Consider the following 26,535-nt stretch of genomic DNA (forward strand, 5'->3'; position numbering starts at 1 on the left):
CATTGATGACTATACGTCGGCGCATCGCAAACAGACACTAATTAAAAGATAACAATTTTAAGAGTGCAATAATCAAAAATAATTTCAAAGTTGTGCAAAAATAAAAATAAACACATTTACATATATATACAAACAGGGTAGATATTTAAATATACTGACTTTGGATCAGTATTTTAAACTGATCCAAAGAGTTGACACTGATGATGTTTTGTGGAAGTGAATTCCAAAGCACAACTGTGTATGGGAAAAAGCTGTACTTAAAGTAATCTGTTCTGGTGCTGAATGTTTGATATTGTAGTGAATTTGTGAATCTGGTGTTTTTGAATGGCTGTGGTGAAAGGTAAAGGTTTGGGTCTTTTTAGGTGATTTTATACATCATTGTAACTCGGTTGATGTTTCTACGGGCTTCTAGTGACTTCCATTTAAGATGGTCAATCATGGAAGTGACACTACTGGTGTTGTGGTTCCTGTTGGTGACGTAGCGTGCTGCCCTTCTCTGTACTTTTTCGATGTTTTTTTTGTGTTTGGGTGTTAGGAGACCAAACTGAAGAGCAGTATTCTAGGTTTGAACGTACCATAGATTTATAAGCCAAACTTTTTGTTTCTTCTTGGTTTATTTTTAGGTTTCTTTTTAAAAAGCCCAAGATCTTATTTGCTTTAGCTGTAATGTTGTTTATATGAGTATCCCAAGACATGTTGTTGGATAAGGTGATACCAAGATATTTTGCTGTGTTGACGGATTCTAAAATGTGGCCTTTAAGTATATAGTTATGTTTGTATGGTGACTGTGATCTTGTTAAAGTAAGTGAATTGCATTTTTCTGGGTGAAATTGCATACCCCAAGTCTGTTCCCATTTGGCTAGGCAGTCTAGGTCATTTTGTAGGATGTTACAACCTTGCTGATTTTTAATTGTTCTGTATAACATACAGTCATCTGCAAACAAGCGTGTTTTTGATGTTACTGTTGCAGGAAGATCATTTATGAAAATCAGGAAAAGAAGAGGACCCAAGACTGAGCCTTGAGGCACCCCACTGACCACAGGCATTTGACCAGATACCTCCCCATCTAGGGCAACCTGTTGCGTTCTATTATTAAGGAAGGCTGATACCCAATTCCAGGTATTTCCCCTTATGCCATAATTATCCATCTTCCTTAATATTTTTTTGTGAGGTACCTTGTCAAATGCCTTGGAGAAGTCTAAAATTATAAGATCTGTTTATATGCCGTTATGAAGGTTACTGGGTAATTCGTGACTTAATGTAAGAAGTTGTGTTTCACAGCTGCGTTTTGCGCTGTTAAGAGGAGAATCAGATTATTTTGGGTAAAGGAGCCAATTTCCATCATCTTACATATCAGATATGGATCAAGACTGTTGCCCACACACTTTTCTTTTATCTTTTCAAAAAATCTCTCCAGTTTGCTAATGACCTGCTATGATAATTTTAGCTGAAAGTCAGTGTAAAGGCCACTCTAAAAAAGAGTCTGAACAATTTAGAAAACCATGGTGATAAGTGAATATTGATTGACTTTAAACATTAATAAGACAAAAACAAATTATTTGATAATGTAATACATTACATATGTTGCTTGATATAAAAAATGAAACTTTGAATCTATTTATGTTGTATATATACACAGACGTTTGCTTTCTACTTTTTAATAATCTGTTTATCTTGTTTTGTGTTGTTTTTTTTCTATCTGTTTATGTTAATTTTGTCACAAATCTTGATTTCTATAACAACAAAAAGTAATTCATTTTGAGTCTGAAATAAAGATTATCTTATCTTATCTTATTTGTTTAAATGGGCATTAGCTGTTAAATTCATGTTCACCTATTTGACCAAAATTCTCATATCTTATTTTGAACATACTAAAGCTTATATCAAAATTACAAAAAGTCCAAAAGAAACAATTAACAATGCACGGGCTCTCCATAATGTATCAGCATTTCGTACGTATTGTAGACCAGACTCTATCTAATTATCCATCGAGATGACGTCCGAAGTCTGCCGACGGTCATATAACCCGATATAAACATAAATAGAAATAGATAACGAGAATGTGCAATCGGATTTTTCTAGGTCTGTTTGAATTCATGTTATAGGTTAAAATACATTGTATACGTGTAAATCAGCGTTTTACCTGTAGAAGAATGATTATTTTTGTGGGCCAGATCAGTCAACGAAATGTTTTTTCTTGATGGCTCCCTTCTTTCACTTTTCAATGTTGACATTCTTTTCATTTTAATGAATGAACACATGCGCACCATTTCAAATAAAGGTAAAATCAAAATGTTGCATGCATACGGATTCAAATGAGTTAAATTATTGACTTGCAAGTCAATAATACAGCGCTGTTTTTTTCTATCTTATTTTGGCGAAATTGAAACAATTTGACTGATAATAGTGAACTACTATTTCTATATTTCGGTTTTATTAATGTTTGAAACAAAACAAAAATCATGTTTTATTTTTTTGTCTAATTCATAGCTAGTGTCCCTTTAAAGTGAAGAAAAAAATGTCATTGTAGAGATGATATGTTGTCAGAAGGGCTTTTGAAATCGTTATCTTTTTATTCGTTCTATGATTGAAAGTTATGTTTTGATAGATGAATGTTTCGTCTATCGTATTGTCGTTATAGGTTATAAGTCTCAACTTCTAATAATTGGATGACAAGACGGATTTTAAAAGGTAAATAATACACTAAGATATTGATTGAAGACAAAATTTCCTATACAGAAAACAAAACCACAAATGACATACCGGGTATCTATATAAATGTAAATATGTATACATATTATGAACGAATACATTTTCAAGATTGACCATATTCATTAGTCTGTCATCAAGGGTTTGTCATACATAAATTTAAGGTGTGTGTGTGTGAACGTTAGTTTATATATTGAAAAACGAAAGGGTCCAACCAATTTCATACTATAGTGCTAAAAGAAGGCATTTCTCACATATCAATTGCCATATTTTTTATAGTACACCATGCAATGCACAACACTGACATTCTTAACAAGTATAAAATGTACTCGAACTAACAATCCCGTATAAATACAGGCAGAAAATCAGTTTTATGCATCTTATGTATGTGTTTTTACTTAAATTATGGTATGGAGCTTCGAGATATTTGTAAACTTTTAAATTATAGACAAATTTTCACAAAACAGTCGATTATGGTAGGTGCAAATACATGTGGATCTTTTTGTGCATAAGCATCAATTCCGCCGAAAAAAATTCCAAAAAAGATAATAGATTGATCTTTTTAAAGCATTATTTGCATCTCTGCCCCCGGCGACAGTTTTTTGGGGAAATCCCCAAAATGGGCAATAATTTCATCGAAAAGAGAAAGCGGAGTACACCTTTTCATGTTCTGGTGTGTTTGAGTTGACCATTCTGTCTTGAAAATGTAAAAAAGAAAAAATATTTGATACATCATCTCGCTTCAGATTCTATTATTTCTATATGTATAGGCTCCAGGTTGATAGGATAGCATTAAAAATTTACAGTTCTAAAAAATGAAATAAATGGGTCAAGTGAAATACCTTTCTAATGAGTCATAACAACAGAGTAGGTGTGCTCTAATAACAAATTTTTACTAAAAGTACTTGACGACAGACTTTTCAAGTGGATCTTAAAACTGCATAACTTCAAAAAAACTTCATTTTTTGTGTGTGTTATCTAGGGTAATTAGTCTTCAACCTCTGAAAATTTTGAGTCTGCCCTTCGACGAAATATTTAATTAGAATTTTTTAAATTATGTTTGAACTTTCGAAAATCCCCCCCGGACAACCGATCAGACAATAGTTTTAAGTTGACCAAATGCATAAAAGTACATTAAATAATGCTCAATAGCTAGTAGATATATTTGTCTTTTAAAATACAACTGGCATATAAGGATCGTAATGATGGTATGTGGATAAATTTATCGGTTTTTAAGAGCTAAATTGACAGCGCGTCATCACTTCAATGGTTTCCATTTTTACCGTGGCGTAATGGAGAGATAATTTTGACGAAGATGAATCCTGACTGAATATATATAAATTAATACAACGTTTCTGGATTTTTCTTAAATATACTGTTATCGGGGACAATTTGCCAGTGATGGTAAGTATCTCTATAAACTTTGAATATTTTCTCATCGTAGATTTTTTTTCATTGGAATTCATGAGGTTTCATCTTTAAGATCCATAGTTATAGGATTTTCCCCTTCATTAAAAAGATGAACTACATCTACTAACTCCATTAGAGACATGTGTCTCTGGTTCCATCAAGGAATTGTATGGTAAACCCTTGGCTCGGTATCATAACTCGTGTCTAAATAAGCACATACAGATATTTAACTATACATAAGGCTGCAATACTTTTAAAATGATCATAAAAACAGGTGTAAGCGACCAATACATGTCATTTTGGGTAAAGATAAATATTTCGGACAAAATTTGCGTAATTTTAAAGCATTTGCTATTACACTAATCAATGTTTGTTATTCTTTCGTCTTCCTTGAAACATGTGTGAAATTCCGTGAAACACATAAAATCGTCGACCATTTGCAAAAGTTTATCTGGCTTATATTAGTTGTCCTTAACCCAATGTTTATGGCTTTAAATTCATGACTTAACAAGTTTGCACCTGTAGTCATGACAGGCAAATGGGACTGATTGGTGTTCGACATATTCGAAAAGTCCTCACTGATTACGACTCATCAGTCATCACTGTAAAGTTGTTTCATATTTTTCATGTCAGGGCCTTTTATAGCCGACTATATGGTATGGGGGTTTTCTCATTGTTGAAGGCCGTAGGTTGCCTATTATTGCTTACACCCACTTCATTTGAACTTGGGTTGATAGTTGTCTCATTGGCAATCATACCACATCTCCTTATTTTTATATGAAGTCATTCGGTTCAGTAGTACTTGACAAAAACTTGACGAAAAGTTTTAAGTTCACTCAAAATATTAAAAAAAATAAATCAAAGTATCGACAAATTATATGAATTGGGTGTCTGACAGCTCACACGTGTACAACTCATCACTGTCATGCTGATGGCCAAACATGAAGCCACTCTGTTCAGTAGTACATGAGAAAAGTATGACGGAAATATTTGTTGGACGAACGGACGGACGGACAAGGTGAATGTAATAGAGCCCCAACACTTAGGTGATTAGATGATCATTTCAGTGACTAATAGTTAACTTTACTCGGAAAACATTGTAAGATGTACATGCATGTCCGTTTGAATATAGGTGCGTTTAATTTGATCTGCAAAATTATTCTAATTAAGGTGAAACCAAAGGGTACAGCCATATGGAACGAACAAATGAACAACAACGAAGAACAGCACATAGAATATAGAAGCTTAATGGGCACCTCAAGAAAGAAATAACGAACTTAAAATCAAAAGAGGGGTCTTAAAACGATCGCAGCAAAATGAATACTAAGAAAGACGCAAAGACCGGATTATGCCAAACAGAGAAGATACAACTGCAGATCAAAATATGAAAGCCTCGACCGCAGATACTAAACTCTTATAAAATTAAGGATAATGTACCATTATGTTGTTTCTGGAGATTTTATAAAAAATCCACAGGCTTTCCTCTTGCACTCGTATATTTGATGATTCGGTGCTTAATAGATAGAGGATTATTGTATGCAGTGCTAGCAAGATTTCCTAAAACAAGTATATAAATAAAGATATTGGTTAAAACAAGTATAATGATGGACTTATTCAAGTACACCTTCTAGGGTGCGTTCGACTTTAGTGACTCAGCACGAGATTTTTTGGATTGTAAAGGATGTTTAGGACTCGACGCTAGCACATCGTGGGCAAACAAGTTGGTAATCTATATTTATTATTTTATAACGAAAATCTCTGTAATAAAGTCTGTGGGTTAAAAATCTTGGCTTTATTTGCCACCAAATCCCCATTTTCTATTAAATGCAATGAAACATTTAACAGTATTGCTTTGAACAACGTTTCCCTTTTGTATATGTACAAAACAGCATGTCACTTTTATTGTTTTGACATTGTAGCACTTTGAAAATTTCGTAATACACAGGCCAACAGAAGGGGTCATAAACCTTAATTAACATGCAAAGAAAAACGCTGTCTTCCACATCGTATCATTGATACATACATGCATATACGTTCTGATTTGCTTTCAATCCCACCCACCTACATATACAATCAACATGTTTTATTTAAAATTTCTCGCGATGTGCAGTGCAGCAACTCTATATAATGAACATTTTCATGTGTGTGAGATGCACAGCTTTTTGTAAAATGATGCCGCTGACAGTTTAAACCTTTAAGTATGATTACTCTTAAAAGTAGTTAAGTTTTACATAGATATTTTTCATTTTGAATGGATGCAGGTACTTTTATTTCAAACAAGTGTACATGGTCTTTGACATGATACCCTAGGTAGTGCTCCACTGTTAATAGTGGAAATATACGAAACTGAAACTGAACTGAAACTCTATTTGTCTGTCCGATAGCGTTTACATTACCTTAACCTTTTTTCATGCTTCTCCTGCAATGATAGATCAATTTCTCAGTTAATTTCTATATTAATAATAGATACACGATACCTCGGATGGAACGTCCCCATCAAATGGACATACATAGATAGTATAAGGGGATAATAAAACACTGAAAATATCATAACTTATATTGGAATCCTTTTCCAAATCTACAAACTGAATTGTCTATATATTATCATTTTAAGAAATAGTCCTTAGTAGCCCTCTCACAGAACAAAGTTTAACTAAAATAATGTTATCTTTTGACTTATATAATAAGCAAATTCCATTGCTAGGCCTCCATGGCCGGTTTTTGGTCCTTTGTATCACTCTTTTCAGACCTCGTTCTCATTCACATCCACCTGGTAAACTCGTTTTTGCGTCGACTATCGTCGTTTAATTGACATGACGGTCAAGAACGAGCATAAGCTACCTCGCATAGACAACAGCATAGAGCAGCTTGACTTGAACATGTGGTTTACGACGCTAGGCATCTGCTCGGGTTGCTGGCAAGTAGAAGTAGAAGACAGTGACCGCCCCAAAAAAAATGGTCACAAGATGGGGTCTTTTGAAATTCCAAAAAATGTCAATTTCGACCAGTAATGGCTGGGTTACAATGGGACGACATTATCGTAATAGGCATGACTTACACAGAGATCGTAGATAATATAAAAAAAAGTATTTGAACGACTTAAAAAAGCCGGATTGAAATTGAAACCGAAAAAGTGTCCCCTTTTCGCCAAATCAGTTTCCTTTTTAGGACATGTAGTAAGCAAGACTGGAGTTGCCACATACCCCCGAGAAGATAGACGTCATTTCAAATGGCCAGAACCAAAGGAAGTGAGTGAGCTGCGCTCTTTTCTCGGTCTATGTGGATGCAACCGAAGGTATATTGACAACTTGCAGCCATTGCAAAATACCTGCACAAGCCAACAGAAAAAGGCCGAGCATATCTGTGTACTGAAGAATGCCAACAAGCCTTCGAAACGTTAAAATCAATTATCATCAATGCACCAGGTCTTATATTTAAATACAATTTTGTTCTTTTTTGCAGATCATGACAAACACAAAGAAAACACCAAGATGGAGATCCCCGATCGGCAAGACTAGATTCCAGTCAGAAAAGGAGTAGGACAGGCACATTATGGCAAGTGTGAAGAAAGCTTACGTGAACAATGCCCTTATGATTCAAGCAGGAGTGAATACCCGAAACATGGACGAAGGAGACACTCCAAATCGTGTACGACAATACAAGACAACCAGTGAATAGGGAAGGCAAAGTCCCAGGACACTTTCAGGTGTGATTGAAGAACCGTAATAGAAGCCGACTGGTACATTGTATCTATTTTTCTGCTACAGGGTAGGGTAAAGCAATCACACCAACGCCTTTAATGCCCCATCAGAAGAAGCTTCTTAACTCCTTGAGAACTGACTCTGAGGTTATGTAATGTCTCAGCAACTACCACTGTTCTACTCTTCACCAACGGATACAGAATGCGTTACCACCAGTGCTACTGGAACAACTACTATGGCACAAATTAGTTCGACAGATACAGCACCTGCACTATCGCTGGTTAAAGATAGAATTGTCAGAAGGTTCAAGCAGAATGCGTCCTTCTTTTTGACAAGAACGACTCCAGATGACCATGGACCTTGTCCTGGCCCTATGACTCCTACCTCCACATGACATCGATGTGGCGATCTATTTCTTTCGCATTACCACCGGTGTTCTTCGAGCTGGCTGTTTAACAGACAGGGTTGAGCCAGTGTTTATTTTGTGACGCACAATACTCGTACAACCGAGTTCCTGGCTTGACTGTGCAAAAAGTAATTTATGCTCCTGTCTAACCTTTGTCATTGCTTGCTTTTGTTCCTTGGCCAAATAAGTCCCAGCTTTGTCGACAAGGTTTTGCAACTCCTTGTGCAAGGATTTGTGTTCGTTGCAGCTGTCGGTCTATCCGGAGACTTAAATTATGTTTGCAACTGGGCTTATTTCCCCAACAACACTCCCAGCCGTGATTACTAGTACTTAAATACCATTCGATACATTGAGTAGTTGTATTGGAACGTGCCCACGTGCCTTAACTAGAATTTTTGCTAGTAAAGTGATGTCTCTTTCTACAAATTTTTCACATGGTTCGATTATTCCTATCTCTGTATTCTATCCTTTGAAGCATCGAAGTCGATAATTTTCCCATTGGATAGCGCTTCAGTCCCTGGTGGTATGCTGATGTCCTTGGCTGCTGAGATTCTATAACACCTTATCTTTCCCGAAAATTTCATCGGATAAGCACAATTTCTGTAAAATAAACTCATCATAGATACCAGGATTGAAATTTTGTATTTGCGCCATAAAAGACTCATCAGTGACGCTCGAATCAAAAAAATTTCTTAACGTTTCTTTCTAAAAGTCTATATAGCAATTTTACATTTTATAAAGTCGAGGCCAAATATTCCTTCGATCGATAGGTCGGAAACAAAGGCCTCTACTTCAAACTTTTCTTTGCCTATCTTTAAGCTGAATTTCCCTTTTCCAGCAATCTTCAGTTCGGTACCACTTGATGGCATTATCATCTGTCTTATTGGTTTAATTCTGGGCGATATTTTCGAGGGATTCGGTAAAACAGCTCATGCGACAATAACATCACTGTAGCACCGGTGTCTACTAAGAATTTTGTAGTGTGGCCGTTCACTATTAGGTCAACATATGCCCCAGCTTTCATGTAACAATCATTGGCTCCTATGCTAAAATTTCTTCCTTCCATCCGTTTTTGTAGACTGTTAAAATACAATGGCTGAGACATCCCGCCTCTACTATGAGTTGTCTTTGCATATTGATTTTAGGCGATCGACATTCACTCTTCCCACAGTTGAAGCACAGCAATTTGATTTTCCACCATGGTTTGCTAATTCCACTTTCGAATATTTCAATTTTACAATTATCCAGATCCTTCTGAAGTGTGTCAATCTAAGCTAACAAGGCTTCCATTAAGCATATTCTTTCTTGAATCTTCAGTTTTCTATTCAGCGACACATGTGCCCCGCAGATGACCTCCGCCGATGTTGTACTTTCTTTCTGCTTTATAACAACGTATTTAAATTCAACGTGAGGCATATTGTTTGGTTGAGGTTCTCGGGTCTGGATTGCTTTATAGAAAATAATCCCCCGCCAAAGTTTCTCTAACCTTGCTTGGTGTTTGGGTAGGCTTTAATCACCAGACGTCTTATTGACTGTACAAGCCCGGACAGACTTTCATTAGCTTTCTGACGTTTCTGCTTCATCTCTACTTTATCAGTTGTTTTCGACTTGTGAGTTTGAATATCCCTTCAGTATCTTTCGCCTCTCTTCTACTCTGTACAGATCGTCGGGTTCGGGGGCGAAAACCGCTCCTCTAACGCTTTAATCAATGTACCATACTCCATCATCGGATAGGTCTCCCAAAACGCGCCGGGCCTGTCCTCTTAGCGCCGTGGCTAAAAAAATACATCTGTCCTGGTCATCCCACTTGTTAATCACCACACAGGCATCAAAAGGAGACTTGAAATCGCTCCATTCACTTTTTACATTATATTTATGAGATTAATTTCACTCCGAAACTTCCCGTGGCTAGGTAACTCGGTAGAATTCGGGTTGCGGCATTGTCTCGTTTGACGAATTTGTTCTCTGTAAAGGTGATACCGCTGGCATCGGCATCGTTTCTGTTCTGTCTTCTTCCTTTGTGGTTTATGTCCTCTGTGCTGTCTGTTCTGTCTGTCGCGCTCCTTTATTGGCAGTCTTTATGGCGATAAACGGAACATACACATGCGACACTTAAGGGGTTAGTATGTTTCGATCTGCCCCAACACTGAAACGCTATGGATTTTGAATGATATCCCCATGCTGTGTCTGAATTATTCCGAGGTCACTTTGGTTATAAAACCAGTTATTTCTCCGGATACATCAAGAGCTAAATAACTGGTAGAGCTTGAAATCGAATGAAATAGTGGTTTGGTCACCCTTAGATAAACGACGGACATCAACGGCTTAATGACAAGGTTTGAGCGGTGAACAATGGATGCCTAGAAGATGTCTTATTACTCTGCTTTTTTATGTGGTGTACTGCTTTTCTTTTAATCAATTATCTTAATTGATCTTTAAAGTCAATGCTCTTAAAATGGTCCAATGCGTCAATCTGAAGCCAACGCCCTTTAAATGAGCCACTGCTTCAAGCTGGAGCCAATGCCTTTACTCCAACCAAAACTTTATGCTACAGCCATGGCTCGACTCTGACACCAATGGTTCTTCAGCAGCTACTTCTTTATTAACTAGTAAGTACTTTTGTAAACACTGTTTCTTTAATCTTATCCAGGAACGATGCTTCTTATTCTTCTTCAGAATAATAGTATTGGTTTGTTTACGTGCACCATCCGACTAACACAATACAACAAATGGAAGTTTTTAACGACCTTGACTGGCTATACAGCCCTTGCACGGTCGGCTCGGTGCCCGAAGGCGTTTGGTGAGCGTTTAAATAATTTTGTGCCATCGGTCAGGAACAGGTGGTGGACGTCATTTTGGTAGGCCGCCATCTTGGTTTTGTGAGTTGTTTTGGTTTTTTCTTTTGTTGACTATTTTGATGTTATGTCTTCACAACGGCTGATTTCAGGGCCAGATTGGTCAGCTTGGCAGCCCGCTAACCTCGATGATGGAGTACTGGTAGATGAGTCTCGGACGTAGTATTAACGATGACAGGAAGCATTATCAGGACCAAAGTCGTGAGACAGTGAAATGGTGGTCAATCATCTAACACCTAGGATACAGCCCTCGGACGTCACTCGGCATACCACTCCCCCATCCATAATGGGTTTTGGAGTGTATTTTGACGCGGGAATTTGCCCCTACGCGGATTATAGCCTAACGTAGTCTGTACAGCGTTGGATTGGTTTCTGTCATCGAAAGTAGTAAGTCGTTGATCCATCTAACTGTAAACCCTCATCGAAGATAGCGGGTAAAGGAGAGCTGACCCAGCACGTCCGTTCAGTTGTAATGACTGAGACGTGACTGTGCCTAACACTAACACAATTACTACAAACACGGCTTTATATTCTCTATCTTGGACTCTCCCAAATAATAGACTCAACCAGAACGACTGTATCGCTAAAATGTTTAACTTTATCAACATTTATGATTGTAATATGAAAGCACCTTTAAAATGTTTTAATCTGACCTTACCAATTACGGACCCTGCACTATTGCCTCAAATATAATTTGATGTTTAGAGTTTGTTAATAGGATTCCATTGTAAATTCGATCAAGGCAAGCGTTTTAAAACAATATTCATTACACAGGATTCATATATAAGTGACTTTTATCATATTATTAAAACTATTTCCTAGACAAATATTTATATATTCATTTAACTCATTAATCTTAACCTCTTACAAGTGTTTTCTTTCGGGGTTTAATCAAAAAAAGGTTTGGATTTTTTTTTGGGGGGAAAGGGGGGGGGGGGGGTAACGCAAAGACGCCGTAGAAACGCAAAGAAAACAAATGACCTTGACCTTTTACCTTTGTGACAAAAAGACAAATATAGAAAAAATCAAATTACCTCGACCTTTTGACCTTTGTGGCACCACAAATGACAAATATGGAGCAAAATAAAGCAATAATTTCGGATTCGGCCTTTCACCTTTTGTTGAATCAAAGTCAAGTTAAACAAAAGATATAAGAATACAGACTTACATAAAAGAAAACAAATGACTTATGTTACACCCAGGCCATGAACATGAGAATCAACTATACACTATGTCTGGTATCCTCCTACTTGACATCAGAGGGAATCGATCATGTCCTATGGTACTCTCCTATAGTCCCACATACCTGCTATGTGTAGGAATCAACTATGGCCTATAGTTTTAGCATACAGTTCAATCATTTGACATAATGGAAACAACAGTTTTTTACTGGAACAGTTCTGCCTTCTTGACAAAGATGGGAATCAACCATGCCCTATTGTAACCTCCTCGTGTCCCACCTACTTGACATATAAGTGGGAATAAACTGCAATATTATGATTATTCCATCTTCATTTCTGTCTGTATCATATTATTGAGGAAGGAATATAGCACATGTACAACATCACAATGTCTGTTATTCAGTCCTCCCACCTATTGGTTTCATATTGGTGTATTCTGTTAATTTCAACTACAATCTTTTGAAAGATGAAATCCATAATGAATTTGGTTTATTCGGTGTTCCCTCTTTATACTTACAAATGCTTATATGGTACAGATAGATGCAAGGCTGGAATAAAAGACATTATCATATTGCACGTTTTTTGTTGCCACTTCATCATACAGACAGGTATAAGAATAGAATAAAAGACATTATAAAATTGTACTTTTGGGCCTTCGTTTGTAAGATATACTGTAAATTCGGAAATTATTGCGAGGTTTTTATTAATGCGAATAATGCGACTGGGTGACTATCGCAATAATAAGAACTCGCATTCTGATGTCTGTTACATATATCTGTATGCAGATTTTCGTGATATCGCAAAAAAATAATTTCGCATTTTTGTCCATTCTTGAAAAATCGCAATAATAAATGCACGCAATAATTTCTGAATTTACAGTAGATAGATGCAAGCGCTTCGCAATTATGAGTAATAGTCCTTCTATAGTATTATGTGTGGAAAACTGAGACAACAATGATCTACAGAATCCTACTTTAGTCCATGTGTATATGGTAAATATGGGGAACCAACCATGTAGTGTCTCTAAAGTCTCATGAATGTGAATGATATATGTTGTAATAACTTTAATCTGTAACTCTATAGACCGAACTGTTTTCATGTGGTTTATGCTGACCTTGCATTAACAACATTTAAAAGGCCAAAATAAAAGTTTTGTCATGTGCTTTATTTCATTCTCGCATTAGTTATTATTTATACGGAACGAGAAGAAATGTTGTTAATATAGATGGTTTTTATTCCATCTTCAATGTATGCAAGAATGAATATAACAAATAAATAGTGTGTTTGTCAACAGATGTGGTTTATTCAGTGTTCTGTCTTTATACTTGCAAATGCAGCGATGGAATAAAGGGAATGAATATCATTTTGCTTTTCAATCTATAATTTTATACTATAATATATAATTAAATCTAACATATATATCATATCTATAGAAATCTTCTATGACTATTTTTGGAGGTTCCGGAAATATTTCAGGAGGTCTTCAATGATGTACAGAGAACCTAAATTCAAATTATGGAGGTCTTTAAATATTTGAGTATCCTTTAAATACAACAATTCTGACTGAATTACTACCTGTTAAGTTTATAGAGCCAGTAAATTTAGATACTGTAGATTCATTTATTTTCGTGGGTACCAATTTTCGTGGTTTGAGATAAACTTCCAATTTCGTTGATATTTGATTTCGTGGTTTTGCCAAAGTCTACATATATTCATATAGAAAATTTGTATTTCGTTGAACTTTTAAATTCGTGGTTCCCCTGTACCCACGAAATCCACGAAAATTGGTATCCAACGAATAATAATGAATCCACAGTACTATCCATGCAATCCTTACTTACATTTGAGTTTTTTAAAATATTTAAAACTTATCGAAATATGTATGGCTTTACAGATGGGTTGAACACTCACAAACATGTTTAACCCTACCACATTTTACAAGTTCCTGTCCCAAGTCAGGAGCCTGTAATTCAGTGGTCATTGTTAATTTCGTTCTGCATTATGTTTTTTTTGTTTTTAGCATTAATAAGGCTTTTTTTTTTTTAATTGTTTCACATTTTGTCATGCAGGATCCTTTTATAGCTTTCCAAACTGTATGGGTTTTTAACATTGTTGAAGGCTATACACTTATAGTTGTTACATCCTCATTCTTTTGTCCTTAGTGGGTAGTTGTCTCATTGGCAATCATACCACATCTCTTTATTTTCATATATATAGTACTAGTAAATGTAGGGATTGTTTTCCCAATTGTAATTCCCTGGCAAAGGAATGATAAACATTCTTAATTGTAGACATTGTTCTCGTAAACACAATAGAAAGAGGAAAAACATTGTTAAAATGGACATGTAATGTTTATTTTGGTCTTGATTACCCAAGAATTTCAGTAGAGATGTTATTGAAAAAGTTTATGATGGAAGACTATAAACACTTATTGATGTGAAAACCTCACTAACAACTTAACAGAAAATATCACAGGATCCACACTAAATTGTAGTTTGACAATTGACTTTATTTCAAAAGATAAAACATGTTAAATAATAGCACAATCCAAGCATTCACCACACAAACACATGTAAAGCATCCCTGGAATGTTACACATATATCAGAAATGTATTTTTAAGTAAATATCACTATTACATACTGGAACATTGTAGTTTTCAGATTTGTTTTCAAAGATCTCTTGCTGTTATATGTTTCGGTCATATAATATGCAATATTTGTATGCCAGCAGTTACAAATATAACTTCCTATCCACAAGAAGCAAAATAATTTCCTTGTTTTATCATTCTCATTCTTTGCATCTGGATCAGTCATTCTTTTCATACTGAACAAACTTATCTATTGTATCAACTATATATGCCATGTTTATATTTTTTGGAGAAGCCATAAAAAGAGCATTCATTTTTCTGTCCATCAAGCTTAAACATTTCCTTGTTTAATCATTCTTAATCTATGCACCTGTATCATTCATTCTATTCATGCTGAAAAAAAAATGAATTTAACAAAAATGTATTGTATGCCCATTTTAAAATAATTTTCATATAAACAGAAAATTTGGAAAATGCATTACTTATAAGCTGATAACATACCAAACAAATAAAGATACAACCTCAATGTAGACACACAGAAATGGTTTCATATATTTCCTAACACTACATGCAGGATCACAGTGGTCATCATTTGAGCTATAAGAATAAAAGGTTTTTTGAAGACAGAATCACAATGCATTTCTTAACCTTCAAAAGAACCACAAACAGTTCTAAACAAGACAAGGTATCTGTACCAATTGAATTATGATTGTCTTGTGTTCCCCTGATTTTGTTATTAAGAAGTCACTAAAGGCAACCATGATGCATCTCTCAGAAAAAATACAAAAGGTTATAAGTTTTGCCTACATATTGTCTTAAAATCATAAGAGAAAAAGATTCCAGCACTGTATTTCTTATGATATGATTTTTACCATCTCAACAATTTAACTGTCTCAAATGGAGAAATTTGCTATCACATTCAATGCAGTGGTATAATGTACATACAACATGAAAATTAAGATGCATATATAAACAGATAATGGAAACATTCTAATTATATGCAATTTCCATTTTTTTTTAGAGTAAATCTGAAGTTTATCAAAGTTTTGTAAATAACTTTATTCCATCCTGTTTTTTTATGACATTATAATGTCAATTCAATACCGATACCTTGAAATATTAACTTAATATTGGCAATACATACATGAAGTAGCATATTTTTTAAATATACTACATGCATTTGACTGGTCAATACAAAATGAACTGTAACAATGCTGTGAACAGATTTTCTGCTCAAGTTAAAAAGAAATCTTGTAACCTTTCATACATCACATTCATTAGACTAGAATATATTAAATCATATCACAATATAACATATACATGATGGAAAACATTGTTGTGATTTAGACAGATATAAACAGAGAAAGGGAGATAATCACATTAAATTAAACAGAAAATACAAATATATTGCTATTAAAACATAAAAGTTACACATAATATAAAATAATAGCTTATATCTAATATTTGTAGAAAATAAAATAAAATTTATATTTTTAGCATACAACTGGTTTATTATTTTTTTTACATATTTTAATATGCAATAGATTATAATGCAGAATTCTAGATTTTGAAATCTATTGAAGTACATGTACAGAACTATTTCAAAACATAATCTATCCTAAATCTGTTTTTATTTATTAATATGTATCAAAATCACACTTAGGACTTAATTAAACTATAAGCAATTCAACCTTGTTGGTTAAAGCTTTTGTAGAGCCTCTTATTTCTTTGGACAGTTAAAACTTTTTTTTTATCAAAATGTTAAAGGAAAATCACTAAATTCTCATATCATACTTTTATTTTATATACTTATCAAAGCAAAAACAAATATTTTAATGTTATATACAATGTATTGTCGTTTATTTGTATATTCACATCTTGTTAAGAGACAGGCCAGGGACATTAAAAGCTTTTCAAATAGTGAGGATGTATGTCCCTGATTGAACACCTTCAATGTACTCATTGACATTTATCCCAGATCTCTATTAATTCATACTATTCAAATGAAGTAATATAAAATTCACTTACCAGTAAGATTTCAAAGAGAAAGATTTAAAGTTTTTTTCAGTGTTTATGGCTAGCACTAATTGCATACTTTTCTTTTTGTATGGCTTATCTTTTAACAATCAAAATAATATCAATCAAATTGCACAAATATGGGTTATCACAGATATTATTTTAAATCAGACACAACAATGTCTCAGGCAGTAGACAGCTGTTCAGCAGCAAATTGTCTGTTTTTCTGATTCATAAAAATTCCAATAATTACCTCCCCCTACCAAATTCAAATCCCTTAACTTTAAGCACTGTTATAAAAACAAATTGATAAAAAGAAACTAGAATACACAGAGGTACAAAAATGACTGTAAATTCAGAAATTACTGCTTGCATTTATTATTGCCTTTGTTGAACAGTTTCAAGAAAAGCTGCATGCAAATAATGCTATCAAAATTTAAGATGCAAGATTTTATGTCGTCGCTATTTTCACAATAAAAAAACATCACAAAAATTTCTGAATTTTCAGTACTCAGTTTTTGTCATTTTTTAATCTAGCATTTTATAAAGATTGCCACATCTAGAGTGTTATGGTATTTGCCATTATCTGGCCCTTTAAGTACATATAAAATGCATGGTAAAGAATACAACACTGGCACACATATTGTACATCACAGTCTGCTTCACAGCAGTTACCACATACATATTACATTATACTTAGGTAAAAAACCAATTATTCAGTTTTTAATAGTTAAAACACTTTTTTGTTTGTTTACAGCTATACATAACATCATATGATTAATTATACACATATAATGCAGTTCTCTTCATTTTGATCCAAAAAAAGGTTCATCCAATATCCTTAAATTGTTGCTCTACTTAAGCAAGAAAGTTTTAGTTTGTAAATTTTTTTTAAAAAGACTTAGCAATAATCTATTTTTCTGGGAAGAAATCCTTTTTAAAAAAAAATAACTTTTATAAATGTCTTATTTTACATGTTTTAAAAATACATTTTTTTTTTTAAATTTAAGGTACTTGTACCATTTTCAAACCTGTGGTAATGACAGAATTGTGTACCTTATCAAAATTTGGCTGTTAGATGCATTTATATACAGTCCATGCACATAAGTATCATCACTTACAATTTTTTTATTTGGTCATAATTTGTCTTCAGTTGTTTTCCTTCTTTAATGATGTGAACACACATAATATTTTTTTACTATTTAAATTGGTTGAAATATTTAGCAAATTTTCAGACAAAAAAAAATTGAGTTTTTATCATCAATAAATTAAAAAATATACCCAAATTTGTGTGAGAATTCTACTTCAGTCTGTGCAAAGTCCAATAAAATCCTACCAGAAATGTCCCCTAATAACTTGTTGAAAAAACATGATTTTATCGGTATAGAAATATAATGTGAAAAATGGCAAGTGACAAATACTTATGTCCATGCACTGTACATATTGTATTGCAATATTCAAATTATATGTTATTATTTCAAGTTTACAGTGAAATTATGTAATAAATTATGTAATCTTTAGTGATCACATGATCAACTACAGTACAAATTCCCTTATTACAATAGTAATCTTTAGTGATCACATGATCAACTACAGTACAAATTCCCTTATTACAATAGTAATAAAAAAGTGTAATATTTTACTAAACATCATTGCGAAGAAATAAAATATGAACAAAAACGTCACAAAAGCACTGTAAAAATACACAAATCAAAACAATATTTGGCATTAAAGCATTTGTATCATGTAACTTTGGATACATTTGTAGATTTCTACTAATTAAAAGCAGCATTATTTTGTATCATAAACTGAAAACAAACAATTTGTCACAACACAACCATAAATCATTTCTTATCAATTCAGGAACTTGGCTGATGGGCAAAGTTAATTTAGGTATGAATGTGAATTGTTTAAAACACAAAGATATGTCTCGCCTATGCAACTTAATTAAAAACTTTAAAAATTGTTGCTGGAAACTGCACACCTAAGTCTTGCTTCTATGAAAGTTGTGGCCAGTAAGAAAACACAGAAGTGTCATAAAGCACTGTATCACAATGCCGTGTCAGAATAGAGGTATTTTAATGCTGTCAAAAAATACTGAAGTTATTAAAACAAATTGATGTGCCATCTTACTCTGTATCTCCAACCTATCAAGATTATTATTAATTATATTTCAGGAAGTTTCAATTTCATGGATTGCTTCAGTCAGTATTAAATCATAACAAGCAATATATATGATTAAACTTTTAAAGCTTCCAAAAAACTCATCACCATTTCCCATAATCATGATATTTGTAGATAATGTTTAACCTGCTTTTCTATTATTTATATGAGTGGAACATACTATTGCAAAGCCATAATGTTTACTGACAAATTTAATATTGGTGGTTATCTATGATGACTTGTGACCAGATCATATTGAGGGAAAAAAATAGGAGTTGGCTTGGTTTATAAATTTCTTAATTTAGATAAACTAGAAACTATGCACTCTCAAACCTCACCAAATATTCAACAGAACACATTACATTAACTGTTCAGATCATAGAAATGTCACAAAAATATCATGAAGTTTGGATAGGTTGAGTAAAAATTTTAAAGGTGTAAAATACATTACATGTATCAATTTAAGAATCAAGAAAGAAATACAAGATTTTTTTTTTGCTAATATAAAAATCTTAAGTACGGAAACATTAAAAATTTTTGTCAGCCTCATTCTTTGTTCATTTTATTTGTTTAATATCTTGCTGTTAAGAATAAATTCATTTTGTATATGATGATATCAAAAAACTTTGTCATTTTTTCACCATGTTTTTTGTTGTCTATGGTAGACATGAATATTCTGTAATTTGAGTTAGAATATACCTCAAAATTAATTTGTTGACATCAGTCATAATGAAAATAATGTCCACTGCACATAGACTGGCAAAGTAAAACTATTTTTTATACTTAATATATTTACATTCCATTGATAAAGGATTGTTCTGGTTTTCAGAAAATAAATTACTTGAACATTATTATTTTATTAAATTTGCTAAGATTATTATCTATGGTTCATACAGAGTTTCATCCAAGTTTCAAAATAACCCTAAAAACTTAAATATTGTCCTTCCTTATGCCTCATAGCCTGAATCACTCTGCTCAACTCTTCACATATTGCTATAGCACAGCTCTCTGTTCTTACATGTTTTTGACCTGTTCATAAATACTTGACCATAACTCATCACAACCATTACAGATTTGACTCTATGTTGATAATTCTCTGGTTGGATTGTAAATAAAAAACTATTGTTTGACGGTGAAAAACACACCAAATCAACTAAATAAATGAATAATCAATTTTCTTATATTGGATTGTAAATTATTATCTGCTCCGAACCAAAAAAAAAAAGCTTTTGGAGATAGTTTGCTGTACTCCTTCGCCAAATAGATTATAATACTGCAATTTACAGTTATTTTACTCTATGCAGGAAACCAGAAAATCTTACACGATGTTGCATGTCACATTCTTGATAATCATAACATATGATATAAACTGAAAAATGATTTTCATTTTGTTTGATATAAACGTGCTTACAAAGAAGAAGCTTAAAGTTACAGCAAATACAGAGAAAAATGCAGGATCTATTATCTATCAACTTCATGATATTTTGTGACAAAAAAGTGAATGAAATAAAATGGTTGGTTTTTAATGACTAAATATGAACTTGAATGAAATAGAAAATGGTTGTTTTATGAAATAATATGAACTACATATAATGTGGGGTTTCTTGTCCAGTCAACAGTCTAAATATAGAAGTAGGCATTGTCTTCATGTGAATCTGAAAGTAGAAATTTATATCATGAATAACTTTAAAAAAAACTTTGTTTAAAAAGCATATAAGACATGAATTTAGGGTTCATGAGATCAGATCAATTATAAAACTATGTAAATACATGAAATATATCATACTTTTCTTGGAAGAATAATATAAAAATAAAAGTATTAAATAATTTCTCTATTAATATTATATTTTCACATGTAAATTCATATTATAGTTAGATTTGTTGGTGTTATATAAAAGCCTCCAATCATAACATTAAGAGGGTCCTACAATCTATCTATACCTATATTTTGGAATTGCACAAGGTCATGTTTTTCTCTAACTGTCAATGACATCTTAACACTAAGTCCATTAGAAGTTGGATGTGTACTGATTGATATTTTAGTCTTAGATACATTATTTTTTATTAGTTGTCATTGGCTTCCAACTAGCTTTCAACAACTCTGAGTACTGTCAGATCTGTACTTTATGTCGTTTGTGTTTTTGTTAGTTGATTTTGTGCTTTGTATCAGCCTGATGAGTACAGCACTTTTCAACTGATTTTTACAGTTTGTTCTTATGTTGTGCTGTTACACCACTGTCCCAGATTAAGGGAGGGTTGGATGCCCTCAAACATGTTTAACCCTGCCACATTCTGTTCATCTATTGTTTTGTACAGTTTGTTTTTGTGTTGTTCTGTTACACCACTGTCCCTGGTTTATGGGGACCATTGGACTTCCCCTAACATGTTTAACCCGGCCACATGTGCCTGTCCCAAGCCTGTAATTCAGTAGTTGTTGTTTGTTGCTGTATATCATATTTGTTAGTTTTTTTGTTTGAATTGTTTTACATAGTCATTTTGGGGCCCTTTATTTTTGCTATGCGGTATGGATTTTGCTCATTGTTGAAGGTCATACAGTGACCTACATTTGCTAACTTTAATGTCTTTTGGTCTCTGGTGGAGATATATCTCATTGGCAATCATACCATATCTTCTTATCTTTTAAGGGTCATAATGCCTTCAACCACTACAAATTGCAAAGTTCATCTGTAACTTGTCATTATGCAACTAAAACCAGTTTAACTGGAAAGACAGCAAAAGAAATTACTTACAGAATATACAATTGTACTTACCTCTCCAACAGAATTAGCTAATAATGAGACAATTTTTTCATGAGGTACTGCTACAACACTTTGGTTATTTATTTCTATAATTCTGTGTCCGACTCGAACACCGCCTCGCTCAGCTATGCCTCCTCGTAATAAACTGCATATCTAAAATATTTAAAAAAATTGAAAGCCAAACCATAACAGTTTCACCAAATGTTTTATATTTTGAAATTCTTTTGCTGTTACACCACTGTCCCTGGTCAAGGGAAGAGTTTTATGCTCACAAATATATTTGCATTAAAAAAATACTTGTGCAACTGATCAGATCAATTCAAAGATTATCTAGAACTATCTAAACATGAGTAAGGCAATGGAATCAATGTTGATCTAGTGAAACAGCTTGCTTCAGGTTACTTTACCCAAATTTTTCTTATGTTTCATTCAAGTAATTTTGGTCTAACACTCTTTGTTTTACAATAGCTCTTGACAACATTATTGTTGAATTGACCATTTGAAATAAAATTGTTACTCTTTTACAGTTTCTGTTGTAATCCTGCCAAATACTATCCTAGGCAATGAGAATGTTGTCTATAGTATGGTTTTCATTTTGCTATTTTAAATGAATAAATTAGACAGTTGTCTTATACATTTTTTACGATTGGTTTTATAGCTCAGCTCGTGTTTTGAGTCTTTGACTACAGTCAGTATTGTAAAAGGTCAATAGATGTGAGAATATTCCCATTTACATTCTTTGGTCTTTAAGGCTAGTTGTTTCACTGGTAATCATACCTCATCTCCTTAAAAAATGAAAACAGCACTTTATAAATTTCATGCGTTTTAGGGGCTTTTCTGGATTTACCTTCATCAGGAATGCTCAAAGCTGAATATTTGCAAGCCAAGGATGTAAAAGAAAAGAAACAGTTGAAGAGCTTTATGACCAAAAAGGACCTTAAAATATAGCCAAATCCATCAAACGTTAACTTTGATTAAAAATTGTATACAGAATGAAATAATTCATTTCCTGACTACATACCACACCATTCTGTACACTGAATCCCAGCTGATATTTAACATCAGGTCGTTTCACTAACACTTCTACAACAGGTGGACACGGTACAACAGATAACTTCACAACAGTTTGTTGTTTTGAACTCTGAAAAATAAATAATATGATTTTAAAAGCTAGCTCTGTTGGCACTTATGTAGTTGCTATGAAAAATGTGATGAAAATTAATCAATTAACTACATTAATATGAAGAGCATACATGTATCTAGCAACAAGAAGTAGATAGGTTGATTGATTGATTGATTGTTGGCTATTTCTTGGCGGTCAGTTTTTATTCGTGGAGGAAGCCGGAGTGGCCGAGAGAACATAGACCTTCGGCAGGAAAACTAACAATCCTAGTTAATAAAGACTGTAGTCGATCACACCTGCCATGTGCGTGGTTCCAACTCAAAACCTCAGTGTTGACAAGCTAGTGATACAGTAATAGAACTACTTAGACCACTCGGCCACCGAGGCCCAATAAGAAGTAGATAGCATACAGATCTGAAAATGTGTCGCACAGAAGCTTGGTACCAAATATTAAGAAGCTACGATTTTTAGTTGCTGAGGACATGAAGATTTCGAATGTTTATTTCTGGTTACAAAACTAATGTGATAGTCAAATATAAATGAAAGTTTCAATTAAAAAAACCCAGGAACTATAGGCTCCCAGCAGACTTTAATGCTCAAACGACAAAACAACTCATTCATAGTTGAAGAGAGTATCAGCATCAAATTAAAATAAAGTTAATGCGAGTGAGGTTATGTAGCATGACCAACAGCAGTGATGTTTCCGTTTTCAGCTTACTTTTCAACAGAAATTATTCCAGAAATTCATAATTTTGTTGGTAAATCAGATTATGTTTTTGTTCTGGCATCAATCATGAAAGACAGTGACGTTTGGAATTTCTACTTTTTAAGGATATAACTGATTATTTTTGTAAGATTTTTGTAATGTAAATATTAAACAGAAGTAAAGTAATTGATGTCCTCAGTACTAAGATTCAATTTTTTTTTATGAATTTTATTGTAAAAAAATAAAAAAATAATGGCCTCAGATTATTTTTGACAAAACAGATTCCTTTTCCATCTGATGCCACTATATGATGAACCATTTGATTAGAAAATCAGCTTTAACATGTTACAATCAACTCAAATACCATCATTACTGATAAAGTAAATGACCATTGTTTTTGTTAAATCACAATCATTCTGCCACAATTATTTCCCAAATATTGTAACTGCTATAAAAAATATCATTAATTCATCACAGATAGTTGTTGACATATTTTCTTTTTTCAATTTCCTATAGCTGGAGGGATGAAGAGAGATAAGGAATTCCGTGTCTATCAAGCTGTCTCGAACATGACACTTTCAAGAAGCACAATATCCATTCCAAGCATTCAACCAGGACAACAATTTTTCAACATCTTTGGATTTTTTTTAATCTAATATGGCTCCAAAGGTCTAATTTTGTAGCCTTATAATAGAGAGTTTGAAGTGAATTTTTTTTATAATGATTGAAATGAAGTATATTACTTGGACTGCCAATGGCTAAAGCATGGATAAAATGCTACATCTTCAGTCCTTGATATTTCTGCTGTTGTACTTTTGGGTTTGTTGTAAACTTATAAACTTATTTTGACCAGGAGCCATTTAAAACTTGATATATGGTTGACTTTTGACTATTGTTGTGACCCAGATGATTTCTAGATTTATTGTATTGTTAGAATGTTGTTTTACTGACATATACCCCACATCTCCCTGGATTATAAGAGTAAAAAATATCCAGTACAAAACCAATGGTCTAAGTATATTGTTCAACATAAGCATGTTTCTATTTCTCTCAACTACACACCAAACCTGTTGATATTTGAAATGAAATTTACCTTTATGTAATTTTGACATGATGACAATGGTAAGCCGACCAAGCTGACACCATTGACAGAAATAATTTGATCACCAATATTCATCATGCCACATCGAGCTGCTGGACCAGTGGGGGCCATGTTAGCTACTACCACTGTAGGAACCATTGATCCCCAACCTGATTCTACTATAACTACACCTAAACTTTCACCTTTCACCTTTGGTACTATCACCTGAAATGGATAATAATAATTAACTTATTGTTTTAATTTATTTTTCATTTAGAAAACTCATAAATATTCAAAATCAATATTTTAGTGTTGCACAAAGTACTGGAATTGTTGAACGATGGACAAAAATCAGTTTAATTATTGGGATTTCAGTAAACGTTTCATACAAATGATGTTTTCAAAATTTAAAATGTGAGTTTTAATTTTTGCAAAGCCTATCCTGTTACATTTATTGCAATAATAAAACATCTGAAAAATTGCTGAATTTGTTATCCTGTAAACTTTACTGAGATCAACAATAACGACTGTAGTTTGCACTATTATGCCTGTCAGCTAGCAGCTTATAAACCCAAATGGCACCTGATCTATCTAAAATACTGACTGTAATTTGCACCATTAGTTCTGTAAGTCAGCTGATTGTTAAACTTAAGGTAATCAATGGCTTGTCAATGAGTTATATCATCAAACTTTTCTACTATTTACTTTGAGTTTTTAGGAAAAATTAGCCATACCACTTAAAAATTGAAAGGGAGCTTTCTTCTGTCAAATCTAATGTTATGTTAAAATTACATGACAATTGGTTAAGGCAAATTTGAGTTAATGTATGCAGTGCTGACAGACAGACAGACATTGGTATACCATTATATGTCCCGTCTTTGATGTGCATATAAAAATAAAAAAACATTTCAAAGAGTTCTATATGAAGAACATTAAAAACAATATCCAAAAGAACATGCTGTTCATGTAAATCCTCATGTTGAATAATTCAATAATCTCAATGCTAAAAGGAAATTTTATTGTGATTTTCCATCCAATATTCACAGACAAGTAATATTATTGAATGTTAAATAAAGAAGAAAATCAAAAGCAGATTATGTTCTGTATCCAATTAATCTACTAAATCTCTAGTAAAAGGAAGAGAAGTCATAAAGATCGAAAAGACTTCTGTAAACAAACAAAAACATCTTAATAATGACAGATCTGGCCAAGGCATGTCATTAGTCTTTTAACATCAAGTCCTTAATGCTAAAAGTGCATTTCACAAAATCAATTAGGGCAGATTACATTCCAATTAAGCTTTATTTGCCTTGGAGTCAGAAACCAAATTTGAAAATTTAAACAAACAGTTATCAGATAGTATTCCTATTTAGTTCACTAAAAATAACTGACTCTTGAAAAAAACCATAAGAGTACAATTTCATTAAATAATCTTTTAACCTCTAAATCATTTTCTCAAATTGGTCTGCAGTGAAGATCAAAATCGTTTATCAAAACCAATAGTGTTATTTCGTGTTGACATCAAAACACGTCAATTTTCAATTTCTTAAGAATCTCTAGGAGACAGATATTTTAATTAGCGTCAATGTGCTTCAATGATAAGAACCACACATTTCATAAATACATTAGAGAGGTACAACTCCAACGACAGAAATACGTTTCTAACATAATTATTTCCGTTCTGTGGTAATAGCAGGATGCATGAACAGGGAAAATGGGGAAAAAATTGTCACTTAATTGTATGGTTTCTGCCATTAACTTTATGAATTATTCAAAATATTAATGGAGTGCCTTTCAAAATTTTGACACCTTTTTCTTTTATGTACAATTTACAACT

The 26,535-nt window shown here is 33.2% G+C and overlaps 1 protein-coding gene across 9 annotated transcripts in view; it reads right to left on the reverse strand.

Moving 5' to 3' along the window:
- Positions 1 to 14,750: 14,750 nt before the first annotated feature.
- Positions 14,751 to 26,535, reverse strand: part of LOC127734454 (amyloid-beta A4 precursor protein-binding family A member 2-like) — a 97,700-nt gene continuing 85,915 nt past the window's right edge. For all 9 annotated transcript variants that reach the window (XM_052244337.1, XM_052244336.1, XM_052244333.1 and 6 more), the window contains 4 exons: positions 24,711 to 24,923; positions 22,810 to 22,929; positions 21,801 to 21,941; positions 14,751 to 20,684 (listed from right to left, as the gene is read on the reverse strand). In XM_052244337.1, the coding sequence (XP_052100297.1) occupies positions 20,613 to 20,684; positions 21,801 to 21,941; positions 22,810 to 22,929; positions 24,711 to 24,923 (546 nt within the window). In that variant the 3' untranslated portion in view covers positions 14,751 to 20,612. The remainder of the gene's footprint in view (positions 20,685 to 21,800; positions 21,942 to 22,809; positions 22,930 to 24,710; positions 24,924 to 26,535) is intronic.

Source organism: Mytilus californianus, unplaced genomic scaffold, assembly GCF_021869535.1.
Source record: "Mytilus californianus isolate M0D057914Y unplaced genomic scaffold, xbMytCali1.0.p SCAF_3, whole genome shotgun sequence".
NCBI classification, from domain to species: Eukaryota; Metazoa; Mollusca; class Bivalvia; order Mytilida; family Mytilidae; genus Mytilus; species Mytilus californianus.